This window comes from Nakaseomyces bracarensis (genome assembly GCF_045282275.1).
Source record: "Nakaseomyces bracarensis strain CBM3 chromosome Unknown Scaff6_1, whole genome shotgun sequence".
NCBI classification, from domain to species: Eukaryota; Fungi; Ascomycota; class Saccharomycetes; order Saccharomycetales; family Saccharomycetaceae; genus Nakaseomyces; species Nakaseomyces bracarensis.
Window position 1 is genome coordinate 422,532 of NW_027263967.1, and position 20,138 is coordinate 442,669.

Genomic DNA, 20,138 nt, shown 5'->3' on the forward strand with positions numbered 1-20,138 from the left:
TAACGCATTATTTTTTTTGTTTATTATGTATTCAATTCTACAACCTGTGTATTATGGCAACTCCGTAGGATCATTAACTTTGCCAGGGCAATTTACATTATAATAGAACATTATGATATAATATAATTTAATATATTACGAACGTTAGATGCAAATGGCATAGAAAACAGTAGACTTAGTTTACCGAGATGCATAGACTTGTACAATCCAAATAGTGTAATACAGGAAACATAGAACCTTTGGAGAAAGTTGCCACCACTCATCATAATAAGTCTATATATTGGCCAATAGAGTTCATTATAGATATTGGAACCATTTTTTTCCAAGTACTTATAGTTTGATAATTGCCCACCAAGTTGCAACAACCCAATATGTACCATGTATGCATTTAATATATTAGAGCTTTTAAACTCTTGGAACACAGTATTTATTAATCCAGACACAAAAGACTCTACATGATGTTCACGATTCTTCATATTCACAGAGAGTGAAGGATTGTAGATAAGCAATGGTATTTTATATGTATCGAGGTTTTGAGGCAAGTGTGGCAGGATACCTATCAATGTACTATAATAAAGCAATACATTGCTATGTATCTCAGATTCTAACTGGTCTAAATTAACGACACCTGTAGGATAGTAGGATAATTTGGGAATAAATAGGATTGATGAGAGTTCATGTTTTGGGTGTTTCTTAAAAAATTCTGAAAATTTAGACCAATCGCTTGCTGATTTAGGGTCAATATAATTTAGAAAATCGTCTTCGTCGTTGTGTACTTTGTATGTGCCTGCATTCTCGAGGCAAATGAATAGAGTTAAGCCACGTCTATATAGATCCATAACCTGGCCCCTAATGATAGGATCTCTCATATCCCCAAATACCAAGACACTCTTGCATTCGTCATCACCAAGCACAGGATTAACTTGAAGTTGATATATACCCCAAAAAAGGACCACTGAAGTTGCTGGAATCGAGAGCAGAGTCCATGGATTTCTTGGCATCAGTTTATCAAAAAGATTAAACTTAGGAAACCCTCCAAAGGTCCGACTACCACCGCCCTGTACCTGATTATTCTTTTCGATGACAGCGGATCCCCGCTTTAGAACTTTATCCAGTAATTTAGAGCTTTTGTCAGCTATTACACGTTCTGATCCCTCCACATAGCCACCTACTTCGGATGCCAGTTTATGACCTCTATCAAATAATTTATCAAGAAAATCTCTATTATCCATTGTTTGTCGATGAATTTTCCTTTTTTTTTTTTTTTTACACCTAAAGACTATAGACTATAGTTGGAGAATTTCGAACTAAATCTGAATAGTGTTTCGATAAAGATAGGGCAGAAGAAATATTAATAAAGATAAGTAAACGGGAGAAATTTTTTTGTTTGTCTTTTTTGTTCCCTTCTTTCTTTTTCCCTACTTGCTTATTTTTTCCAACCTATTAAATCGTCAAGAGTAAGAAAAATTTATTATTATTTGCTTTTCTATTTGTATCTCCACTAAACTACCTCGGACTTTGGAAGTTCAAATGCTCTTTAGTGCATCTCGAAAGCCACTTTTCTTACTTCTCGAAGACCAAAAGAGTTATTCTTCTTTTTAGTCGGAGCGGAAAGGGAGTTACGGTTTCTCTTGCCTTTCACCATCACACAGAGGAATGTCCGTAGCCAAGGGGAAATTGATTGGTCGTTTTCATTATTCCGGCTCAGAAACATACGTACAATAAATGACGTAAATCATCACAGGAACGTATTATGTCATTTCATATATTTTTGGGATTTACGGTGCTTTGATAAATTTTCATATTGAAATTTCAGAAATTAAGGGTTTCCGTGATTGAGCACCCCTTTTTAAGTTGTTCAAGGAGGCTGGGATTGTGTTTGCTAACTTTACAATGACTATAATAGTGATGGAAAAAATAGGGATAGTCCGGTAACTCCTTCGGTCTTGACAACAGCATGTTATGTAAGTTGAACATAAGTTGTCTCACTATAAAAATCATATATAAGAACAATACTTTCTTGAATAACAGAAATTAGTACGTCGTACTAAAAGAAAGGAAAACCACTAAACAAAACTAAACAAAACTAAACAAAACTAAACTAAACTAAACTAAACAAAAACAAAAACAAAAAGAAAGCTATATTAATATATATAATATGACGACATTATTGGGATTAAATAACCCAGTTCCAAGGGATTTACAGAGTGAGTCTCAAAAGGCTGCCAGAATTCTTAGAGATTTTGTCAAGCCAGGCCAAGCTTATGGAGCTGATCAGATAATTCCTCCTTATGTACTTCAAAATGCCCGGGGTTTGGCTGTTATCACTGTTCTAAAGGCTGGTTTCCTGTTCTCTGGTAGAGCAGGTTCCGGTGTAATTGTCACTAGATTGCGTGACGGTTCTTGGTCTGCACCATCTGCTATTGCCATGGGTGGTGCTGGTGCTGGTGGGCTAATCGGTTTTGAACTAACAGATTTCGTCTTCATTTTGAATTCCCAAGAAGCAGTTGACACTTTCTCAGAGATTGGTTCTGTCACTTTTGGTGGAAACATCTCTGTTGCTGCAGGTCCAGTAGGTAGGAATACAGAAGCAGATGCCACTGCCTCCACAGGCGGTATAGCCTCGGTGTATACATACTCTAAAAGTAAAGGTCTCTTTGCCGGTGTATCTGTGGAAGGTTCAGCAATTATTGAAAGAAGAGATGAAAATAAGAGCGCTTATGGTAGTCATGCAACTGCTAAGAGAATTCTTTCTGGTGAAATTGAACCTTTGCCTTGTATGGATTCATTATATGCAATCCTTGAAACAAGATGTTTCACACCTCCAACAAATCCTAACTACGCTCCTTACGAGGATTATGGTAATAGGTATTATGACGATATTCCAGATTCATTTTCTGTATATGAAAGTAGTCGGAGAAGTAATAATGGAGGCTATGTCCCAAGAAGTAGAGCTAGATTTGACAGGAATAGCGGTTACCAACAAGCCTCGCCTCAAAATCAATATGACAGAGAGTACGATAATAGACAATATGACAATAGACAATATGATAATAAACAATATGACAACAGACAATATGATAATAGACAAAGTGACGGTAGACAATATAATGATTCTCGAGATATGCGCCCAAATAGCCCCCCAAATAACCATCCTCCACCACAAAGAGGTGAGTACGAAGGTCATCATCAAGTTCATAGAGTTCCTCCGCCGTTGGATCAGAATCATAGTCCGCCTCCTAATTCACAACAAACTCCTCCTATGAATCCAAGACCATTACCCCCACGACCTGGGCAAGCCCAAATAAGGGCGAGAGCACTTTTTAATTTCACAGGTCAGGAACCTGGTGACTTGTCCTTTAGCAAAGATGATATAATAGTTGTTGTTAAGAAGTCTGAGTCTACAAATGACTGGTGGAAAGGAAACCTTAATGGGACTGAAGGTATATTTCCAGCTAACTATGTAGAACTAATCTAGTTGTATCTATAATTAAGTAAATATAGTATATATAGTATATAGGTCAATGATGTCCAATTGGATTAATTATCTGAATAGTCGACCTAATTGGTATATATTTTTTTGAGATTTATTAAAGGCCATAGGTCCTTGGTCGCACTACTTCTATGAATAAACGAAATATGATCTTGACAACTATAACGCATAGCACACAATTTGTACTCTCCTGCAGACAAATGCCTCGCATTCTGAATTGGCTCTAAAATAAATAAAAAAGCAATGAAAAAAAGCAATATCTGAATGACGTAATTTATTTCTTTTTTAAAAAAAAAAAGCAATTTATTTCTTTTTATAGGTTATGTTGATCATTATTGCTTTTTGTTACACCATTTACAGATTTAATCATAAATCATCAAAAAATATATAAAGGATACCGACATTGTAAGTATAATCTCAAATTGTTATTCTCTATCTTTAATTACTTTTATATATAAAAAAAACATCAAGCAATTGTCAGAAATAAATACAATTAAAACAACAAATAATAAAATAAAAATGTCTCAATCTCCAGTTTCTTTAAAGGTTAATGCTGCTCTATTTGACGTTGATGGTACTATCATCATCTCCCAACCTGCTATTGCTGCTTTCTGGAGAGATTTCGGTAAGGATAAGCCATACTTCGATGCCGAACATGTGATTCACGTCTCCCATGGTTGGAGAACTTACGATGCTATTGCTAAGTTTGCCCCAGACTTTGCTGATGAAGAATATGTTAACAAATTAGAAGGTGAAATTCCAGAAAAATACGGTGAACACTCAATTGAGGTTCCAGGTGCTGTTAAGCTCTGTACTGACTTGAACAAGTTGCCAAAGGAAAAATGGGCTGTTGCAACTTCTGGTACTAGAGATATGGCTCAAAAGTGGTTTAAGATCTTGAATATTGAAAGACCGGAATACTTTATTACCGCCAATGACGTTAAACAAGGTAAGCCATTCCCAGAACCATACATCAAGGGTAGAGAAGGTCTAGGTTTCCCAATAAACAAGGAGGAACCATCCAAATCCAAGGTCGTCGTTTTCGAAGATGCTCCTGCTGGTATTGCTGCTGGTAAGGCAGCCGGTTGTAAGATTATCGGTATTGCTACCACTTTTGATGTTGATTTCTTAAAGGAAAAGGGCTGTGATATCATTGTTAAGAACCATGAATCTATTAGAGTTGGTGGCTACAACGCCGAAACTGATGAAGTTGAATTCATTTTCGATGACTACTTGTATGCCAAAGACGACTTGTTGAAGTGGTAATCTTAATCATAAAGTAACCATTACTTTATATTCCAAAAAAATTACGTATTATGATAGACTATTTATAATTATCAGAATTTATAGACAATAATTATAAAAAAAATTTACTATGATTTCCTAACAATTCCTCGTTCTATATAGTTAAAATATGTAAATAAATATATTTTAATTCAAAAAAAGAAAGGTCGTACCCGGATTCGAACCGGGGTTGTTCGGATCAAAACCGAAAGTGATAACCACTACACTATACAACCATAGTAATCACTGAAAAACAGTAGTTATTTATTCGGTTTTGTAATGTAAACTAATTGCATTATGTGTTAGAAATTATTAGATTAGTATGTTACATCATAATGTATTCAAGAATTATTCCATATTATACATAAATACATTAAATATTTAGGTTATTATATTTTTATTCAAAATTATATTAAGTCCCTTCTATTAAGTTGATCTTACATTCTCTCAACTGGAGTTAGACCTAGCAAGCGCATACCGTTATGTAGAACTTGTCTAGCAGCACCGTATAGAGCCAAACGGGCAGTAGCCAATTCTTCAGTTTGACCAGCAACCCATAGGACATCATAACAAGATGATACTTGGTGAGTTAGCTTGAACAAGTAAGTAACAACAGTAGATGGTTCATTAGTCTTTGCAGCATTTCTCAATACATCTGGGTATTGGCCTAACAGTCTGACAAGCAGTACAGCAGCTGGTTCTGTCAAAAGAGAGAAGTCAGCAGTTAGCCATTTTTCGACAGGGATGTTAGCATTTCTTTCTACAGATCTCAATCTAGAGTGAGCGTATTGTAGATATGGACCGGTGTCACCTTCAAAGGAAAGCATTCTCTCCCACTTGAACTCGTAATTGTTGATACGCTTAGATTGCATATCTTGGATCATGACTGCTGAAATACCGACCAAATCAGCAACCTCATCTGGGTTATCAATTTGAGCATACTTGGCTTCATTGGTTTTCATAACTTCGTGCATCTTTTCCTTAGTTTCTTCCAAAATGTTATCCAAGAAAACAACAGTACCCTTTCTGGTAGACATACCTTGAACCATACCAAAGTTGACATGTTGCAAGTTCTTGGACCAGTCGAAACCAATTTGCTTCAAAATTTCAAAGAATTGAGCTGTATGTAGATCTTGCTGGGAAGCAATAACATAAATCATTTTATCAAAGTGGTATTTTTCATAACGATCCATAGCAGCACCGACATCTCTGGTCAAGTACAAAGTAGTACCGTCAGACTTCTGCACAATTACCTTACCTAGCTTCTTGTTAAATTTAGTCAAGTCAATTAAGGTGGCACCTCTGTCTTCGTGGGTCAAATTCTTTTCGTGGAATAGCTTTAAAGCCTTGTCCATGGATTCCTTAGAGACTTGGGATTCACCAGAGTAAACATCATACTTAATGTTCAAACGAGCGTAAGTGTCAATATACTTTTCAATAGAGAATTCACGGAATCTTTTCCAAATTTTCAAAGCTTCAGGGTCACCGTCTTCCATTCTCTTGAAGTATTCACGGGCCTTACCGTTTGTAGATTCACTTTCTGGTAGAGAGTCACCTTCATTTTCGATGTCCTTGTTAACACGAACATAAACCTCGTACAAGTGGTGAATTGGATCCTTAGCAAGCTTTTCTTCGTCACCATATTTTTCGAAACCAACAGCAAGAAGACCAAATTGCTTACCCCAGTCACCAAGATAGTTCATTCTGGTAACTTCCCAACCCAACTTTTCGTAAAGGTTAGCCAAGAAACCACCAATAATGGTAGATCTCAAGTGACCAGCGTGGAATGGCTTGGCAATGTTTGGAGATGAAAACTCAACAATCATTTTCTTGTTTTCAACTAACTTACAAGCACCAAACTCAGTGGTTCTGTTCAAAACATCTGGAATAACGGTCTTGAACAAGAATGCTGGGTTGAAAAAGAATTGGACAAAAGCACCGTTAGCTTCAACTTTCTCTAAAAATTCACCACATGGGAATTTTTCAGCCCATTCAGCAGCAATTTCTCTTGGGTTGGAACCCTTAGTTCTGACCAATCTTGGAACAGGAACCAAAAGATCACCTCTTTCTTGAGTATTAGTCCACTCCAAAGCTGGGAAAATCTGAGCAGGCTCGACACCAGAAATCTTGCTTAATTCCTGAGTAATGTAGTTTCTCATTAAGTCAACAACGTTGACATCTGGATGAGAACCTTCAACATTGGCTGGTTCAGTAATGGACAATTTCTTTAGCTGTTCAGTAAGAGTAGCCATCTTTATTATCTATAATTTATTTTTCTAACTATTCAACCAAATATCTAAAAAAATATATATAAAGCTTAAAAAAAAAAAAAAGGAATTTCAATAGAAATATAATATATAAGTTAATTTACATAAAGAAGCAGTTCATGATGGAATTTGAGCTGCAGTTATGATTCTTGTAAATTTAGCATTGAAATGCGATGAGCTTGCGTCATTCCGTCAGCAATGCGCCAATTGCCTTAAGAAAAAAAAAATTTTTTTCACTGCTTCACAAATTTTTCATAACTGCAGAAAAGTCACATGAGGATTATTTCTTACGAATACTATAGAAATGATAAATCTAGTTGGAAATTAATTATATTTGATTAATATATATTCTTAGGACCCACTTTATATATACAAAGTGAGCAAGTGAGCTATAATTAATTTTACTTCTTGTTTTACATTAGGTTACTTTTTTCTACTTCAAAACTAATTGGATTTTAATATTGTAAAAAAAATATACCATATATATTTATTATGTTGAAAATGAGGAATAACATTAAATAGAATTCAGTAAATATATCAGTATGGAATTGGTTTTGTACTTATTATTAAATACTAAGTTAAAGAGAAGAAGTTCGCTTACGCAAAAAAAAAAATAAGCATCAAGAGAATTTGACTTCTTAGTTTTATCATTAATATTCTTTATCTTTATTTATAAATATTTTTGAGTCATTACAAGGGTAAAAGATTAAAAAAGAGCGTCAGTATAATTTTTGTTCGGTTTTTATATTTTAATTCCAAAGTATCGAAATTATAGAAATCTCTTGTACCATGGTTTGTCATCGTGCATCATAGCATCTGCGTCGTATGAAGCATCTCTCTTAGATGGAGGAACCCAGTTTGGTGATTTCCATGGCAAAACACCTTCTTCCCACATAGTGTTAACTTCTTCCAAAGTCAACCCCTTCGTCTCAGGAACAAAGAAAAACACATAGAAGTATGAGAAGCATAGACAGCCCATGAAAACATAACCGTAGTAGAAGTTAATGGCACCAGTGATAAATGGAGTGAAGAACGCGATCAAGAAACCCCAGATCCAGTTACAAGCTTGAGCAATAGCCATACACTTGGCCTTCACTCTCAATGGGAAAGTTTCAGAGTTGACCACGAAAGGAATTGGAGCCCAGGTAGTAGCGAAACAGAAAATATATAGACAAGTGAACACAATCATACAGTTACCTGCACCCTTTGATGATCCATTACCCTTACCATGTGGCCATAATTTAGTTACACCAACAGAAGCGAACACAACCATACAAGCTGTCATTGAGGCTGCACCCCACAACAGACATCTACGACGGCCAAAACGGTCAACAACGTAAAGAGCAACGAAAGTGGAAGCAAAGTTAACAATACCTAAAACAATAGAAGTCTCGAACGAGTCTGTCATACCGACAGATTGGAAAATAGTAGTACCATAGTAGAAGAAGTAGTTATCACCAGTCAATTGCTGCAACGCTTGGATCATAGCACCCATAATCAAACGTTGGAATACCTTAGTCTTTGTTGAGAACAATTCACCCCAGGAAGCATTACCAGCCATTCTCTCTGTTTCAACAGCAGTCTGTAATCTTTCGACCTCTCCACTAACAGCTGGATCGTCAAATGTCAACTTATTAGAAATGGCAACAGACTTCTTGGCTTCTTCAATTCTACCAACTTCAACTAAGAATCTAGGTGATTCAGGTACAAAGGTCATACCACCAATCATAAACAAGGCCCAGGCAAAACATAGACCTAATGGAACTCTCCATTGAATGGAGTTGGAGTATGTCTTAGTACCAAAGTTGGTACAGTATCCCAAAAAGATACCACATGTGATCATCAGTTGGTAACATGACACTAAGGCACCTCTCATATGTTTAGGTGAAACCTCAGAAATAAGCATTGGCGATAGAACAGCAATACCACCAACACCAAGACCAGAGATAATTCTACCAATGAAGTATTGGTACCACTTGTCACTAGTAGCGATTTGAATAACGATACCAACTATGTAAATCACAACAACAATGATAAGACCGATCTTACGACCATACATGTCACCAGCTTTAGATAAGATAACACCACCAATAGCACATCCGATATTAAAAATACCAACAACTAGACCAGTTCTGACTTTAGATAAGTAGTGAGTACCATCAGAACGAGTGGAACCAAGTCTTCTGATGAAATCAGTTTGGTTAACAAAACCGGAAATGGTACCAGTATCCCAACCAAAGACGAAACCGCCGAAAGCAATGAAAAGACAGAAGATAGAGATAGCAATGTAAGCAGAAGCTGGTTTTTTTGGAATTTCAGCACCTGTTCCATGTTCTGGCTCTTCAGAATAGGTTTTAAAGTCATCTTGGAAATCTTTCTTGCTGGCGGTAGCCGACAATACTGATTCAGATCTCGAAGCTTGATCAGACATATTTAATTACTAGTTTGTTTTGTTGTTAGACAACTTTAATGATCTTTTTATTTTGGAATTGAAAATTAGAGAATGCTAAAAGAAGGTGTTAGAAATAAAATAATGCTTGGTATTTATACAAAACATTTTGAGGATTAGAGGTGTAGATTCTGGAAAAAATTAATATGTCTATACTGATACATTTCATCTCTGAAATGTTCAACTATCCCACTACTATTTCCTGAAGTTTCCCCCACCCCCGCTATAACTATTAAAATTTATCCGTATTGCACTTAGTATTATTTCTGTATATTTGTTTACATTTTTTTCATTCAAGATGAGCCGTTTATTGGATCTAATCTCAATATTTCCTCTCTTGGCTATATCTTCATGTCATCTATTACTGTTTAGTTATTGCTCCCCCATATTAATTTTAAGATACACTTTCTTTTTTAACAGACACATATTCTACGCCTTGTCGGTAATTTTCAGGGGGAAAGCTTGGCATCAATACTGTTCATCTTTTAATGCTTACGCCAGTTATTCCTTCCTGTTATTTTCTCCGCATATATGTAAGTCACAAATTATATCAGTGAGTTAAGACACTTATGTGAGAAAACAGTTATTCCGTAGACAATCAGCTGTATCAATAATGCATTCCGTCATACAAAAAGTAATTACGTTATTTTTAGACATGGAAAAATTAATATTAGTGGGGCTACGTTATCGTTGACAGACGTGGAACTTCACTAAAAATAAAAATAAATTGGAAATGGATAAAAGAATAGATAAACGACGGAAAAACATTGTACCACTGTTGTCAGGCAACGATGTATAATATATGTTAATTTTCCGTAGTCAAATTACGTGGGGTGCATTGAAATGATCGTGCAATGTCAAAACGCACGCAATGGAAAAAAACAATTCTTTATAGAAATTCCACATAACTCATCGTAGAAAAATGAATTAGAAAAAGAAAAACATTACATTCCTGATTTTCCGGCTGTCATTTGTAGAAAATATCGGTTACGTCTCTCATTCTAGTTTTATTATGTACCACTTCTCTATTGAAGCTCGGAAAAACTAAATCGTTGGAAAATATTCATTATCTTTTGTTAATTACGTAGGTAAACATGGCAACGAGCATCTGTTGGAAAACTACCTCTACTGTGTTGGCGACCCCACATTTTATGTAACTGAACCCAATTTTTCTTTCAATTAAAAAAAAAAAAATAGAAAATAGTAAATAGAATATATTTTTCAATGAGAAGCAATTTTTGCTGTCAAAACAATACAATGGAATGCTGTGGAATACTTCTACTCTCATAATTGCTTTTTTCTTATCTTTGTCGTGAACCAGCCTTTATACCCACTACTACATATCTGCTTTAGAGATAAAGAGTACTATGGGGAAAACAAAATTATTGTCAAAATTAGGATAAATAAATGCGCTGTAAAAGGATAACTAATTCCTTAATTTTCTTGTCCTTTTTCGTCGACTGAGTTGGTGTAAAATATTTGATGATATGGTTGATATTAAACGGTGAAGCTATACCCATCAAAAAAAGTTTTAACTAAAAATATTATTAGGACAGTTGAATGTATAATGACGTCTCAAAGATTAGAATAGGATATATTTAACTCACACTAAAACTACCATAGTATTAACCATGTTAGCAATAACTATGGTAAGAGGATGTTACCAAACTCATCTACTCTTGCTTCATGCAGAGTGATGAATCTGAATATCAGGAAAGCAGCTGTCATAACATTATAGGTTTCTTTCTTCGCTTCATATCATTTCACACATTTATTTCTTCTTTTCACAACATTCTACGTTTATTTCATAGGAGAGTAATATTCACTTGGCGAGTAATGCAATAAAAAGTAGTATAGTTCTTACTGGATAAATAAAAAATTGATAAACTGTCTAAACCAGATGCCTAAAGAAGTGATTTGCTATTGGATTATAGATTATTTTCATTTTTAATCAATTTTAGGATCATAAAGGTAATGACACATATTAGATAGAAATAGAATAGTTAGGAGTAGGAAAGAAACTATAATAATTTTGTTCGAGTAGTACCCAAAAGTGTTTAATGGAACTTAAATACTCTAAGATTACATGTATAATAGAAATTCAAAATTTAAAAAAGAAAAAAATTATATTAATGGATTGTTTTATTTTTGATTTCATTTTTGACTGAACCATTTTGACAAAAGAACTGGAGTAGAGATGTTACATGTTGGTTCAGAATCTTTAACGATCGCAATTGTAACTATTAATTATAGTAAGTTTACTGAAAATTCATTACGTATTATTGAGATATTTATTTTATTAAATTTAATTATTTTAGGTCATTAGCTATAACAGGAGATATAAAAATTCGTATTATTTCTAAGACTAGAACAATATCCAATTGCTGATATTGACAGTCTATTAAAAGTTGAAAATATTAGGAGCTCTCAATTTTCATATTCATTAAAGACATGGAATTATGTTATCAAACAAGTCTCTTGTACCATGGTTTGTCATCGTGCATCATAGCATCTGCGTCGTATGAAGCATCTCTCTTAGATGGAGGAACCCAGTTTGGTGATTTCCATGGCAAAACACCTTCTTCCCACATAGTGTTAACTTCTTCCAAAGTCAACCCCTTCGTCTCAGGAACAAAGAAAAACACATAGAAGTATGAGAAGCATAGACAGCCCATGAAAACATAACCGTAGTAGAAGTTAATGGCACCAGTGATAAATGGAGTGAAGAACGCGATCAAGAAACCCCAGATCCAATTAGATGCTTGAGCAATAGCCATACACTTGGCCTTCACTCTCAATGGGAAAGTCTCGGAATTGAGAACATATGGAATTGGAGCCCAAGTAGTAGCAAAACAGAAAATATATAGACAAGTGAACACAATCATACAGTTACCTGCACCCTTTGATGATCCATTACCCTTACCATGTGGCCATAGTCTTGTAACGCCGACAGATGCAAATACAACCATACAAGCTGTCATCGAAGCGGCACCCCATAATAAACATTTACGGCGACCAAAACGGTCAACAACGTATAAAGCAACGAAGGTGGAAGCAAAATTCACTACACCTAAGACAATAGAAGTCTCGAACGAGTCTGTCATACCGACAGATTGGAAAATAGTAGTACCGTAGTAGAAGAAGTAGTTATCACCAGTCAATTGCTGCAAAGCTTGGATCATAGCACCCATAATCAAACGTTGGAAAACCTTAGTCTTTGTTGAGAACAATTCACCCCAGGAAGCATTACCTGCTAACCGCTCAGCTGCAACAGCGGATTCTAAAAGTTCAACTTCTCCTGTAACACCTGGATCATCTGCAGTAACTTTATTGGAAATGGCAATTGACCTTCTTGCCTCTTCAATCCTACCAACTTCAACTAAGAATCTAGGTGATTCAGGTACAAAGGTCATACCACCAATCATAAACAAGGCCCAGGCAAAACATAGACCTAATGGAACTCTCCATTGGACAGAGTTGGAATAGGCTTTAGTACCATAGTTGGTACAGTATCCCAAAAAGATACCACATGTGATCATCAATTGATAACATGACACTAAGGCACCTCTCATATGTTTAGGTGAAACCTCAGAAATAAGCATTGGCGATAGAACAGCAATACCACCAACACCAAGACCAGAGATAATTCTACCAATGAAGTATTGGTACCACTTGTTAATCGTGGCGATTTGAATAACGATACCAACTATGTAAATCACAACAACAATGATAAGACCGATCTTACGACCATACATGTCACCAGCTTTAGATAAGATAACACCACCAATAGCACAGCCAATATTGAAAATTGCAACGATCAAACCCATTCTAACTTCGGATAAATAGTGAGTACCATCAGAACGAGTGGAACCAAGTCTTCTGATGAAATCAGTTTGGTTAACAAAACCGGAAATGGTACCAGTATCCCAACCAAAGACGAAACCGCCGAAAGCAATGAAAAGACAGAAGATAGAGATGGCTATGTAAGAAGAAAAGGGTTTTTTTGGTATCTCAACACCAGGACCATGTTCATTGTGCTCTTCAGCATAATCCTTAAATTCACCATCTCTCTCGTTCTTACTGTTACTAACAGATAAGACAGAGTGTGATTCCTCGGCAGACATATTTACAAATTATATTTTAAAACACTGACAAAAAGGATTTTATTAGATTTGGAACAGAATTTTTTATTATATTCACCTTCTAATTAATTCTAGGTATTTGTTATTTGTAGGACAATTAACCCTTCGATAACAGTTAATAGTTTTTGGTTTTTTATTATATTAGTTTATAAGATATAGTTTAGAAATCGAAAACATATTAGAAGAATTATGCAAATTGCTAGCCCTTTTATATGTTTATTTCTCAGTTTTAGTTTGTTTCTCTAAAGACTACCTTCCTTTCATGCAGAGTTACGGATTTATGACGTCATGAATTCAATATTCGTTATTTTAACTAGATATAGTGCTATATCAGATAACTCTAGGAAATAGTTTTTCTTTTAGTTATTTGTGCTTCCTTGTAAAGACATGCAAATTACAAAGTGGGTCTGATTTTCTAGAAATTTTGAAAGGGGTGATGGCCTTCTTCTCATGTTTTAGTTGAAATAGTTGCTGTAAATTGAAACTCTTTCCTTAGTCTAGGTAGTGTTTTCTACCTCAAACATAGTAGAGGAAAGTTGATTATCGAAGAGAAAAAAAAAAAATCCTAGTTAACAGCACAAAAGAGAGCTAGAATGACGTCCAATCGGGAATACTCATCGGAAAATTTAGGACTAGTAGCGTTTATGAAGAATTGATCTTAAATTTAAGGAGAGTGTAAATGTGTCAAAAAAAAAAACAATCATCGAATATCGGAAAAATTGGTGGAAAAAGAAAAGCGTTTTATAACCGCATTGAAAAATTAGTAACAATTGTAATTTTCCGAAAGAGAACACCCCGCATTTAAGGACTCTCATTTGACTCGTTTGCTTTGTTCTACTTTGAATTCAAAGCACCCACCCACATACTCCCTGGAGTCATTAGTATGTTTACAGAGTGGTAAGCAGTACAGTAATGATGAGAAGTTTCTATAATGATAACACTTGGAAAAGAAAGTTGAGATGTTCTCCACTTTTTTTCCGGTATAAATGGCTTCTATAAGTTAATTTGTAAAAATATCGTAATTCTAATTTTGGAAACAAGAATAACAATGGAGAACAATTTTATAACAAATATAATGAACATTAAGGTAATTGAGTGCGTATTTGATGTGTAGAATTTACTCAAAAAAACATTATCAATTTCTTATGGGGTGAGGGGCGATTGCTTAACGAAATGTTGTAGAGTTCTTCTGGATGTATCTTCTTATCAATTAGACAAATAGCTATTTCACAGCAGATAAGAAGCCGGAAAATCACGGCTGATAAAAGAATTTCAAAATCTACTAGTTTACTTGATTAGATAGATTGAGAACCCCTTGAATCGGAAAAATATTGTGGATGGATTAGGAAGTCATAAAGTTTATTTCAGCTAAATAAGTTCCTGGTACATTGTCTCCCCCCACCCTCATTTTCAGAAATAAATCCTTGGCATTCACAAACTAAAAATCGTAGTTAACATTATATTTGACTTTGAGGTAATATGCCATGAATGAGGATATATTTTGCGACTATATTCTATATTGTTCCATTGTTTAGAGCATTAAAATAAAAATAAGAAGCAAATAAAAAAGATATTTTGTGGAGGAAGCAATACAACATTATTTTAAGTAATTTCTCTTTGGAAACATATATCTGATCTAACTTACACCTTTATTGAATCATCCACATAACGGCAATACTGTAGGTCTACTCCAAAAATATAATGTAGTAAATTTTTTTGTAGTAATTCAATTCCAATATCAAAACTGTTATTTTCCTATAATAACTGCATATCTAAGAGACTAACACTTGATTCAGGCTCGCAAAAAAGAATATTTTTTGCAATTCCCGTATTCCAGATATGGTGTCTAATCATCAGATTAACCCCTGAATTGGGGCGTTGCATAATACTAAAACAATTGAAAAACATCATATCTATGCGAAACAGGAATCTGTTTCTGTAGTATAAGGCAACGGCTTGTATAAAAGCCAATCTTCAGCTTTCTTATTGTTTATTTTTGGTGTAGGGGAGTACGTAGTTAATATTTTCATCCATGTAAAACTAGAGATTATTATATCACTAAGGAACCAAGTTAATAAGAAAAGACTAAATTATCTAAAAGAAGAGGGTGGGGGAGATACATAGATTCATATGGAGTGGTGAGATAACCTATCTAATGGAACTGAAAGATATTGTCACTTATAGCATTATGAATAACTCCAATCTTATACAAAACATACTAGCCTACTAACAAACGAATATCGAACACTCAATTACCTACATAAAAATTCAAATGATTGTAGCACGAGTGTATGCTGCTGTATGTGATATAATAATGATATCATCCTTATGTCTCCATCAAGCATGTACCACGGAAGCCTTCGCAATCATATAAAAATATGCTTCTACTTTCTGACTATGAGTCATTAATTAATAAATTCTAGGAAGTATCGAATGAATTCACCCACTATTGGTCTGCATGGTAAAAGGTACCTAAATATTGTAACGATATAAACGTGATTAACGTGTTCTGTGATAAACTCTGATAGTGTTGCCTGACTTCCGTTGCAGTGATGCGTCCTGATCATTTGCTTTTTACAACCCGGAGCTTTAATTCAACGAAAATCCTGTTGCAAACACATTTGACAGCTACTTTACAACTCTTGAACATAAAAGGGGGAGGCATATTTATTCGAGAGAACTGATGAAGAACAATTGTAAATGTATAAATAAGAGTAGGGAAAATCTCTTCGATGAAATTTAATTAATTAATTATTTTTATAGAAGAGATAATGTTATTTAAAAGACTTTCTAAGGTAAATAAAATATGATAGTTAAAATATTTGGTTTGGGAAAAAAATGAGAAATCTTAAATTGAAAAAAATATTAAACTAGTAAACGTCAGCTATATAATGATGTTCATGAACACAAATCTATGAATTTAGGATGTAGCATGTTTAAGCTAATGAATATGAACGTTGTGATAAAAAATGCGCTGGTCAACTATTCCATGAAAGTTTTTGCTAGTTGTTTTTATTCGTAATGCATGAAATTTTGATTGAGTTAAACAAAAAAGAAAATAGTGTACAGTTTAAAAAATTGTTATCTTGTTTATCTCAAATGTGCTGATTTAAAAAAAAATCGATGTGGAGAAATGAAAAAAAAAAATATAATGGATTATTTTATTGAATCCACCAGGGATTAATGTGTTTTTGTGTTTGTTTGAATTCAGTTTCTACCGACGACTCTCTTCCACCATGGAGTGTCATCATGCATCAAAGCATCAACATCGTAGTCAGCATCTCTTTCAGAAGCTGGAACCCATTGACTTGATTTCCATGGCAAAACACCTTCGGAGTACATTTCATCGACTTCTTCCAAAGTTAGACCTCTAGTTTCGTTAACAAAGAAGAAGACATAGAAGTATGCAAATACCATACAGCCCATGAAAACGTAACCGTAGTAGAAGTTAATGGCACCAGTGATGAATGGAGTGAAGAACGCGATCAAGAAACCCCAGATCCAGTTAGAAGCAGAGGCAATAGACATAGCCTTGGTCTTAATTCTCAATGGGAAAGATTCAGAGATGATAACGTAAGCGATTGGAGCCCAGGTAGTAGCGAAACAGAAAATGTAGAAACATGAGAAAACAATCATACAGTTACCAGCACCCTTAGAGGAACCGTTACCTTGACCATTTGGCCATAATCTGGTAACACCGACAGAGGCGTAGACGACATAACAACAGACCATACCTACAGCACCCCACAATAGACAGTTACGACGACCGAAACGATCAACAGTGAACAAGGCACAACAGGTAGAGAAGAAGTTAACAACACCGAAAACGATGGATGTTTGGAAAGAGTCTTCCAAACCAACAGCCTTGAAGACGGTTGTACCATAGTAGAAGAAGTAGTTGTCACCAGTCAATTGTTGCAAAGATTGAATCATAATACCCATAATTGTACGTCTGAACATAGCTGGCTTACCAGTAATAAGTTCACTCCAAGAAGCGGTACCAGCAGCATTAGCTTCTTCAACCTTGGCCTTTAGAATTGTAAATTCTTGGTCAATGAATGGGTGGTCAGCAGGTAGTTTGTTGGCAGCACACAAAGACTTCTTGGCTTCTTCATCCTTACCAGCTTCAATCAAGTAACGTGGAGATTCTGGGACGTAAGACATACCACCGATCATAAGCAAAGCCCAAGCGAAACATAGACCTAATGGAACTCTCCATTGGACAGAGTTATGGTAGTTCTTAGTACCGTAGTTAGTACAGTAACCTAAGAAAATACCCAATGTGATCATAATTTGGTATAGAGAGACCAAAGAACCTCTCAACTCCTTAGGAGCAACCTCAGAAATCAAAGTTGGCGATAAAACAGAGATACCACCAACACCAAGACCAGAGATAATTCTACCAATGAAGTATTGGTACCACTTGTTAATAGTGGCAATTTGAATCACGATACCGACAATGTAAATGATAACAACAGTGACTAGACCGACTTTACGACCTCTAGTATCACCGATTTTAGATAGGACAACACCACCAATGGCACAACCGATGTTGAAAATAGCAACGATTAAACCAGTTCTGGCCTTTGATAAATATGGAACACCTTGTGAATTGACTTGACCCAATCTTCTGATGAAATCAGTTTGGTTAACGAAACCAGAAATGGTACCAGTATCCCAACCGAAAATGAAACCACCGAAAGCGACTAAAGCACAAGAGATGGAAACAGCGACGTAAGCTCTCTTACCATTTGGGTTTTCGATACGGGCATGTTGCTCCAGAAAATCTGGATCCTTTTCATGTTCTGCTTTTCTATTGCTAGAAGAAGCATCATAGTTAGATTGTTGATTATTAGAACCGATAGACGAATCCTTTAATGAAGAACTCATATTTGTATTTTGGTTATAATTATTATTGTTTTAGTTGTTTGGTTTTCACTGAGTACTAGATAGTAAAAAAAATTAATTATGGGGAAAAAGAGAAAATTAAATGTGGATGGGGGATAATTGGTTTCTTATATATTATTTTCTGTTGTTGTATTTTATTATTTTTTCTTTCCCTTCTGCTTTTTTTTTTTATTAATTTGGGGTTTGACCCTGTTACTATATCCTTCCTTTTTTATTTTCCTTCCTTCCTTTCTTCATTCATTGCTTTACCTTCCTTTATTTTCTATTAATTGTCCTATCATGCAGTTAAACAAAAAGAAATAACTGATTGAAATTAAAAAGAGCCTTATTTGGTATTACGATGTATAAACGATTTTTTAACCCAAAAAAAGAAACAACGATTTAATTTTAAAAAAAAAAAAGGGATTTCTTTTTATTCTTTATTGTTGTTTAGCTCTATCTTCAATCTCAATTACTCACGGTTTAGTTCTTAATACTACTTCGTTGGCTCTATCTCATTTCATTTCTGGATTTAATAGCATTATAATCGAGAGATGTCCGGCACTCCGAGTATTCATTAGCAAATCTATCCAACGCCCTAAAATCATCCAGCACAACGGAGATTTCTTTCTTTTTTTGATAATTTCTTTTTTTTTTTCTTTCTTCCTTAACGGAGATCTTCGATTTATGTGTCTTCCTCTATAATTCCCTTACTGTATTCTCTTGCATTAATAAGATTTTATAGTTGGGTTTAGACTTTTGTCGATGCGGTGTTTTCTGTGCCTCATACCGCTCTTTCTCTGTGATCTCTCTGCTCTTTCTTTCTTTTTTGTTTGTTTCTTTGTTATATCCGACCCTCGAACATCACACACATAGAAACGCAGGATAAGCATGGAAATTAAAAAAAGGGTCTTTTTTCTGTATCTAACGTTCCGGTACCCTATTTCACATCCATATCATCCGTTCCCGTTAAACCCATGTCGATGTACTTTGCTACGCTGTATTCATAGCAATATGGGTAACTTTCATCGTTACTTCCACGGTTCTTCCCAGACAGTACCGTTGTGAGAACTTTGTCTTGAATTGCTAACGGGCGTAGGACTCAATTTTTTTTTTTAAAGGGAAGAGAAATATGTTAACGCAGAACAGAAATGGATGCTTTTTATCTATCTCTAACCTCTAACTTTCTAAGAAAGCTGCGTACGAATGCAGTAAATATAAAAGAGGGGGGGCAACTACGGTTGAAAAAAGAAAAAAAACGATAAAAAAGAACACTGGCTATAAAGTCCATGGTACTTAGAACCGTACGGAGCACCGTATTTTTTTTTTTGCTTGTTTATATTTCTAACAGAGTTTGTCTTACGGGAAGGCCATTCCGATACATACTCTAAGAACAACGTGCTACGGAAAATGTGTTTGCGATGCGCCGAAGAAGGGCTATTACAGCTCACTATACTACGGGAGAAATAGTAGGGAGGTTAAGTTATAAATAAGGGTAAACAAAAGAAGAAGAAAACACAGAAACAACAATAATGCAAGATTATTATCAACACCATGACGTCATTCGTTTTAAGAACGCTTTTTTGCACTCTAACTCTATATGGAAAAAAACAAAC

At 35.0% G+C, this 20,138-nt stretch overlaps 7 protein-coding genes across 7 annotated transcripts; 2 read left to right on the forward strand and 5 right to left on the reverse strand.

Moving 5' to 3' along the window:
• Nucleotides 1-110: 110 nt before the first annotated feature.
• YSC83 (Ysc83p) lies at nucleotides 111-1,232 on the reverse strand (the record flags this gene model as incomplete). The annotated part of the gene is made up of 1 exon (XM_071051575.1): nucleotides 111-1,232. One exon carries the CDS (start codon nucleotides 1,230-1,232, stop codon nucleotides 111-113), a length of 1,122 nt encoding a protein of 373 aa, XP_070907604.1.
• A 926-nt stretch (nucleotides 1,233-2,158) lies between these two features.
• On the forward strand, nucleotides 2,159-3,478 carry RNJ42_01411 (LAS seventeen-binding protein 3; the record flags this gene model as incomplete). The annotated part of the gene is made up of 1 exon (XM_071051576.1): nucleotides 2,159-3,478. One exon carries the CDS (start codon nucleotides 2,159-2,161, stop codon nucleotides 3,476-3,478), a length of 1,320 nt encoding a protein of 439 aa, XP_070907605.1.
• Nucleotides 3,479-4,012: 534 nt separating this feature from the next.
• Nucleotides 4,013-4,759, forward strand: RNJ42_01412 (HAD family hydrolase; the record flags this gene model as incomplete). Its single annotated transcript, XM_071051577.1, has 1 exon — nucleotides 4,013-4,759. One exon carries the CDS (start codon nucleotides 4,013-4,015, stop codon nucleotides 4,757-4,759), a length of 747 nt encoding a protein of 248 aa, XP_070907606.1.
• Nucleotides 4,760-5,214: 455 nt separating this feature from the next.
• RNJ42_01413 (arginine--tRNA ligase) lies at nucleotides 5,215-7,029 on the reverse strand (the record flags this gene model as incomplete). Its single annotated transcript, XM_071051578.1, has 1 exon — nucleotides 5,215-7,029. One exon carries the CDS (start codon nucleotides 7,027-7,029, stop codon nucleotides 5,215-5,217), a length of 1,815 nt encoding a protein of 604 aa, XP_070907607.1.
• A 784-nt stretch (nucleotides 7,030-7,813) lies between these two features.
• RNJ42_01414 (sugar porter family MFS transporter) lies at nucleotides 7,814-9,475 on the reverse strand (the record flags this gene model as incomplete). Its single annotated transcript, XM_071051579.1, has 1 exon — nucleotides 7,814-9,475. One exon carries the CDS (start codon nucleotides 9,473-9,475, stop codon nucleotides 7,814-7,816), a length of 1,662 nt encoding a protein of 553 aa, XP_070907608.1.
• Nucleotides 9,476-11,958: 2,483 nt separating this feature from the next.
• RNJ42_01415 (sugar porter family MFS transporter) lies at nucleotides 11,959-13,617 on the reverse strand (the record flags this gene model as incomplete). Its single annotated transcript, XM_071051580.1, has 1 exon — nucleotides 11,959-13,617. The coding sequence occupies one exon, from the start codon at nucleotides 13,615-13,617 to the stop codon at nucleotides 11,959-11,961; it is 1,659 nt and encodes a 552-aa protein (XP_070907609.1).
• A 3,225-nt stretch (nucleotides 13,618-16,842) lies between these two features.
• On the reverse strand, nucleotides 16,843-18,525 carry RNJ42_01416 (sugar porter family MFS transporter; the record flags this gene model as incomplete). The annotated part of the gene is made up of 1 exon (XM_071051581.1): nucleotides 16,843-18,525. The coding sequence occupies one exon, from the start codon at nucleotides 18,523-18,525 to the stop codon at nucleotides 16,843-16,845; it is 1,683 nt and encodes a 560-aa protein (XP_070907610.1).
• Between the last annotated feature and the right edge of the window lie 1,613 nt (nucleotides 18,526-20,138).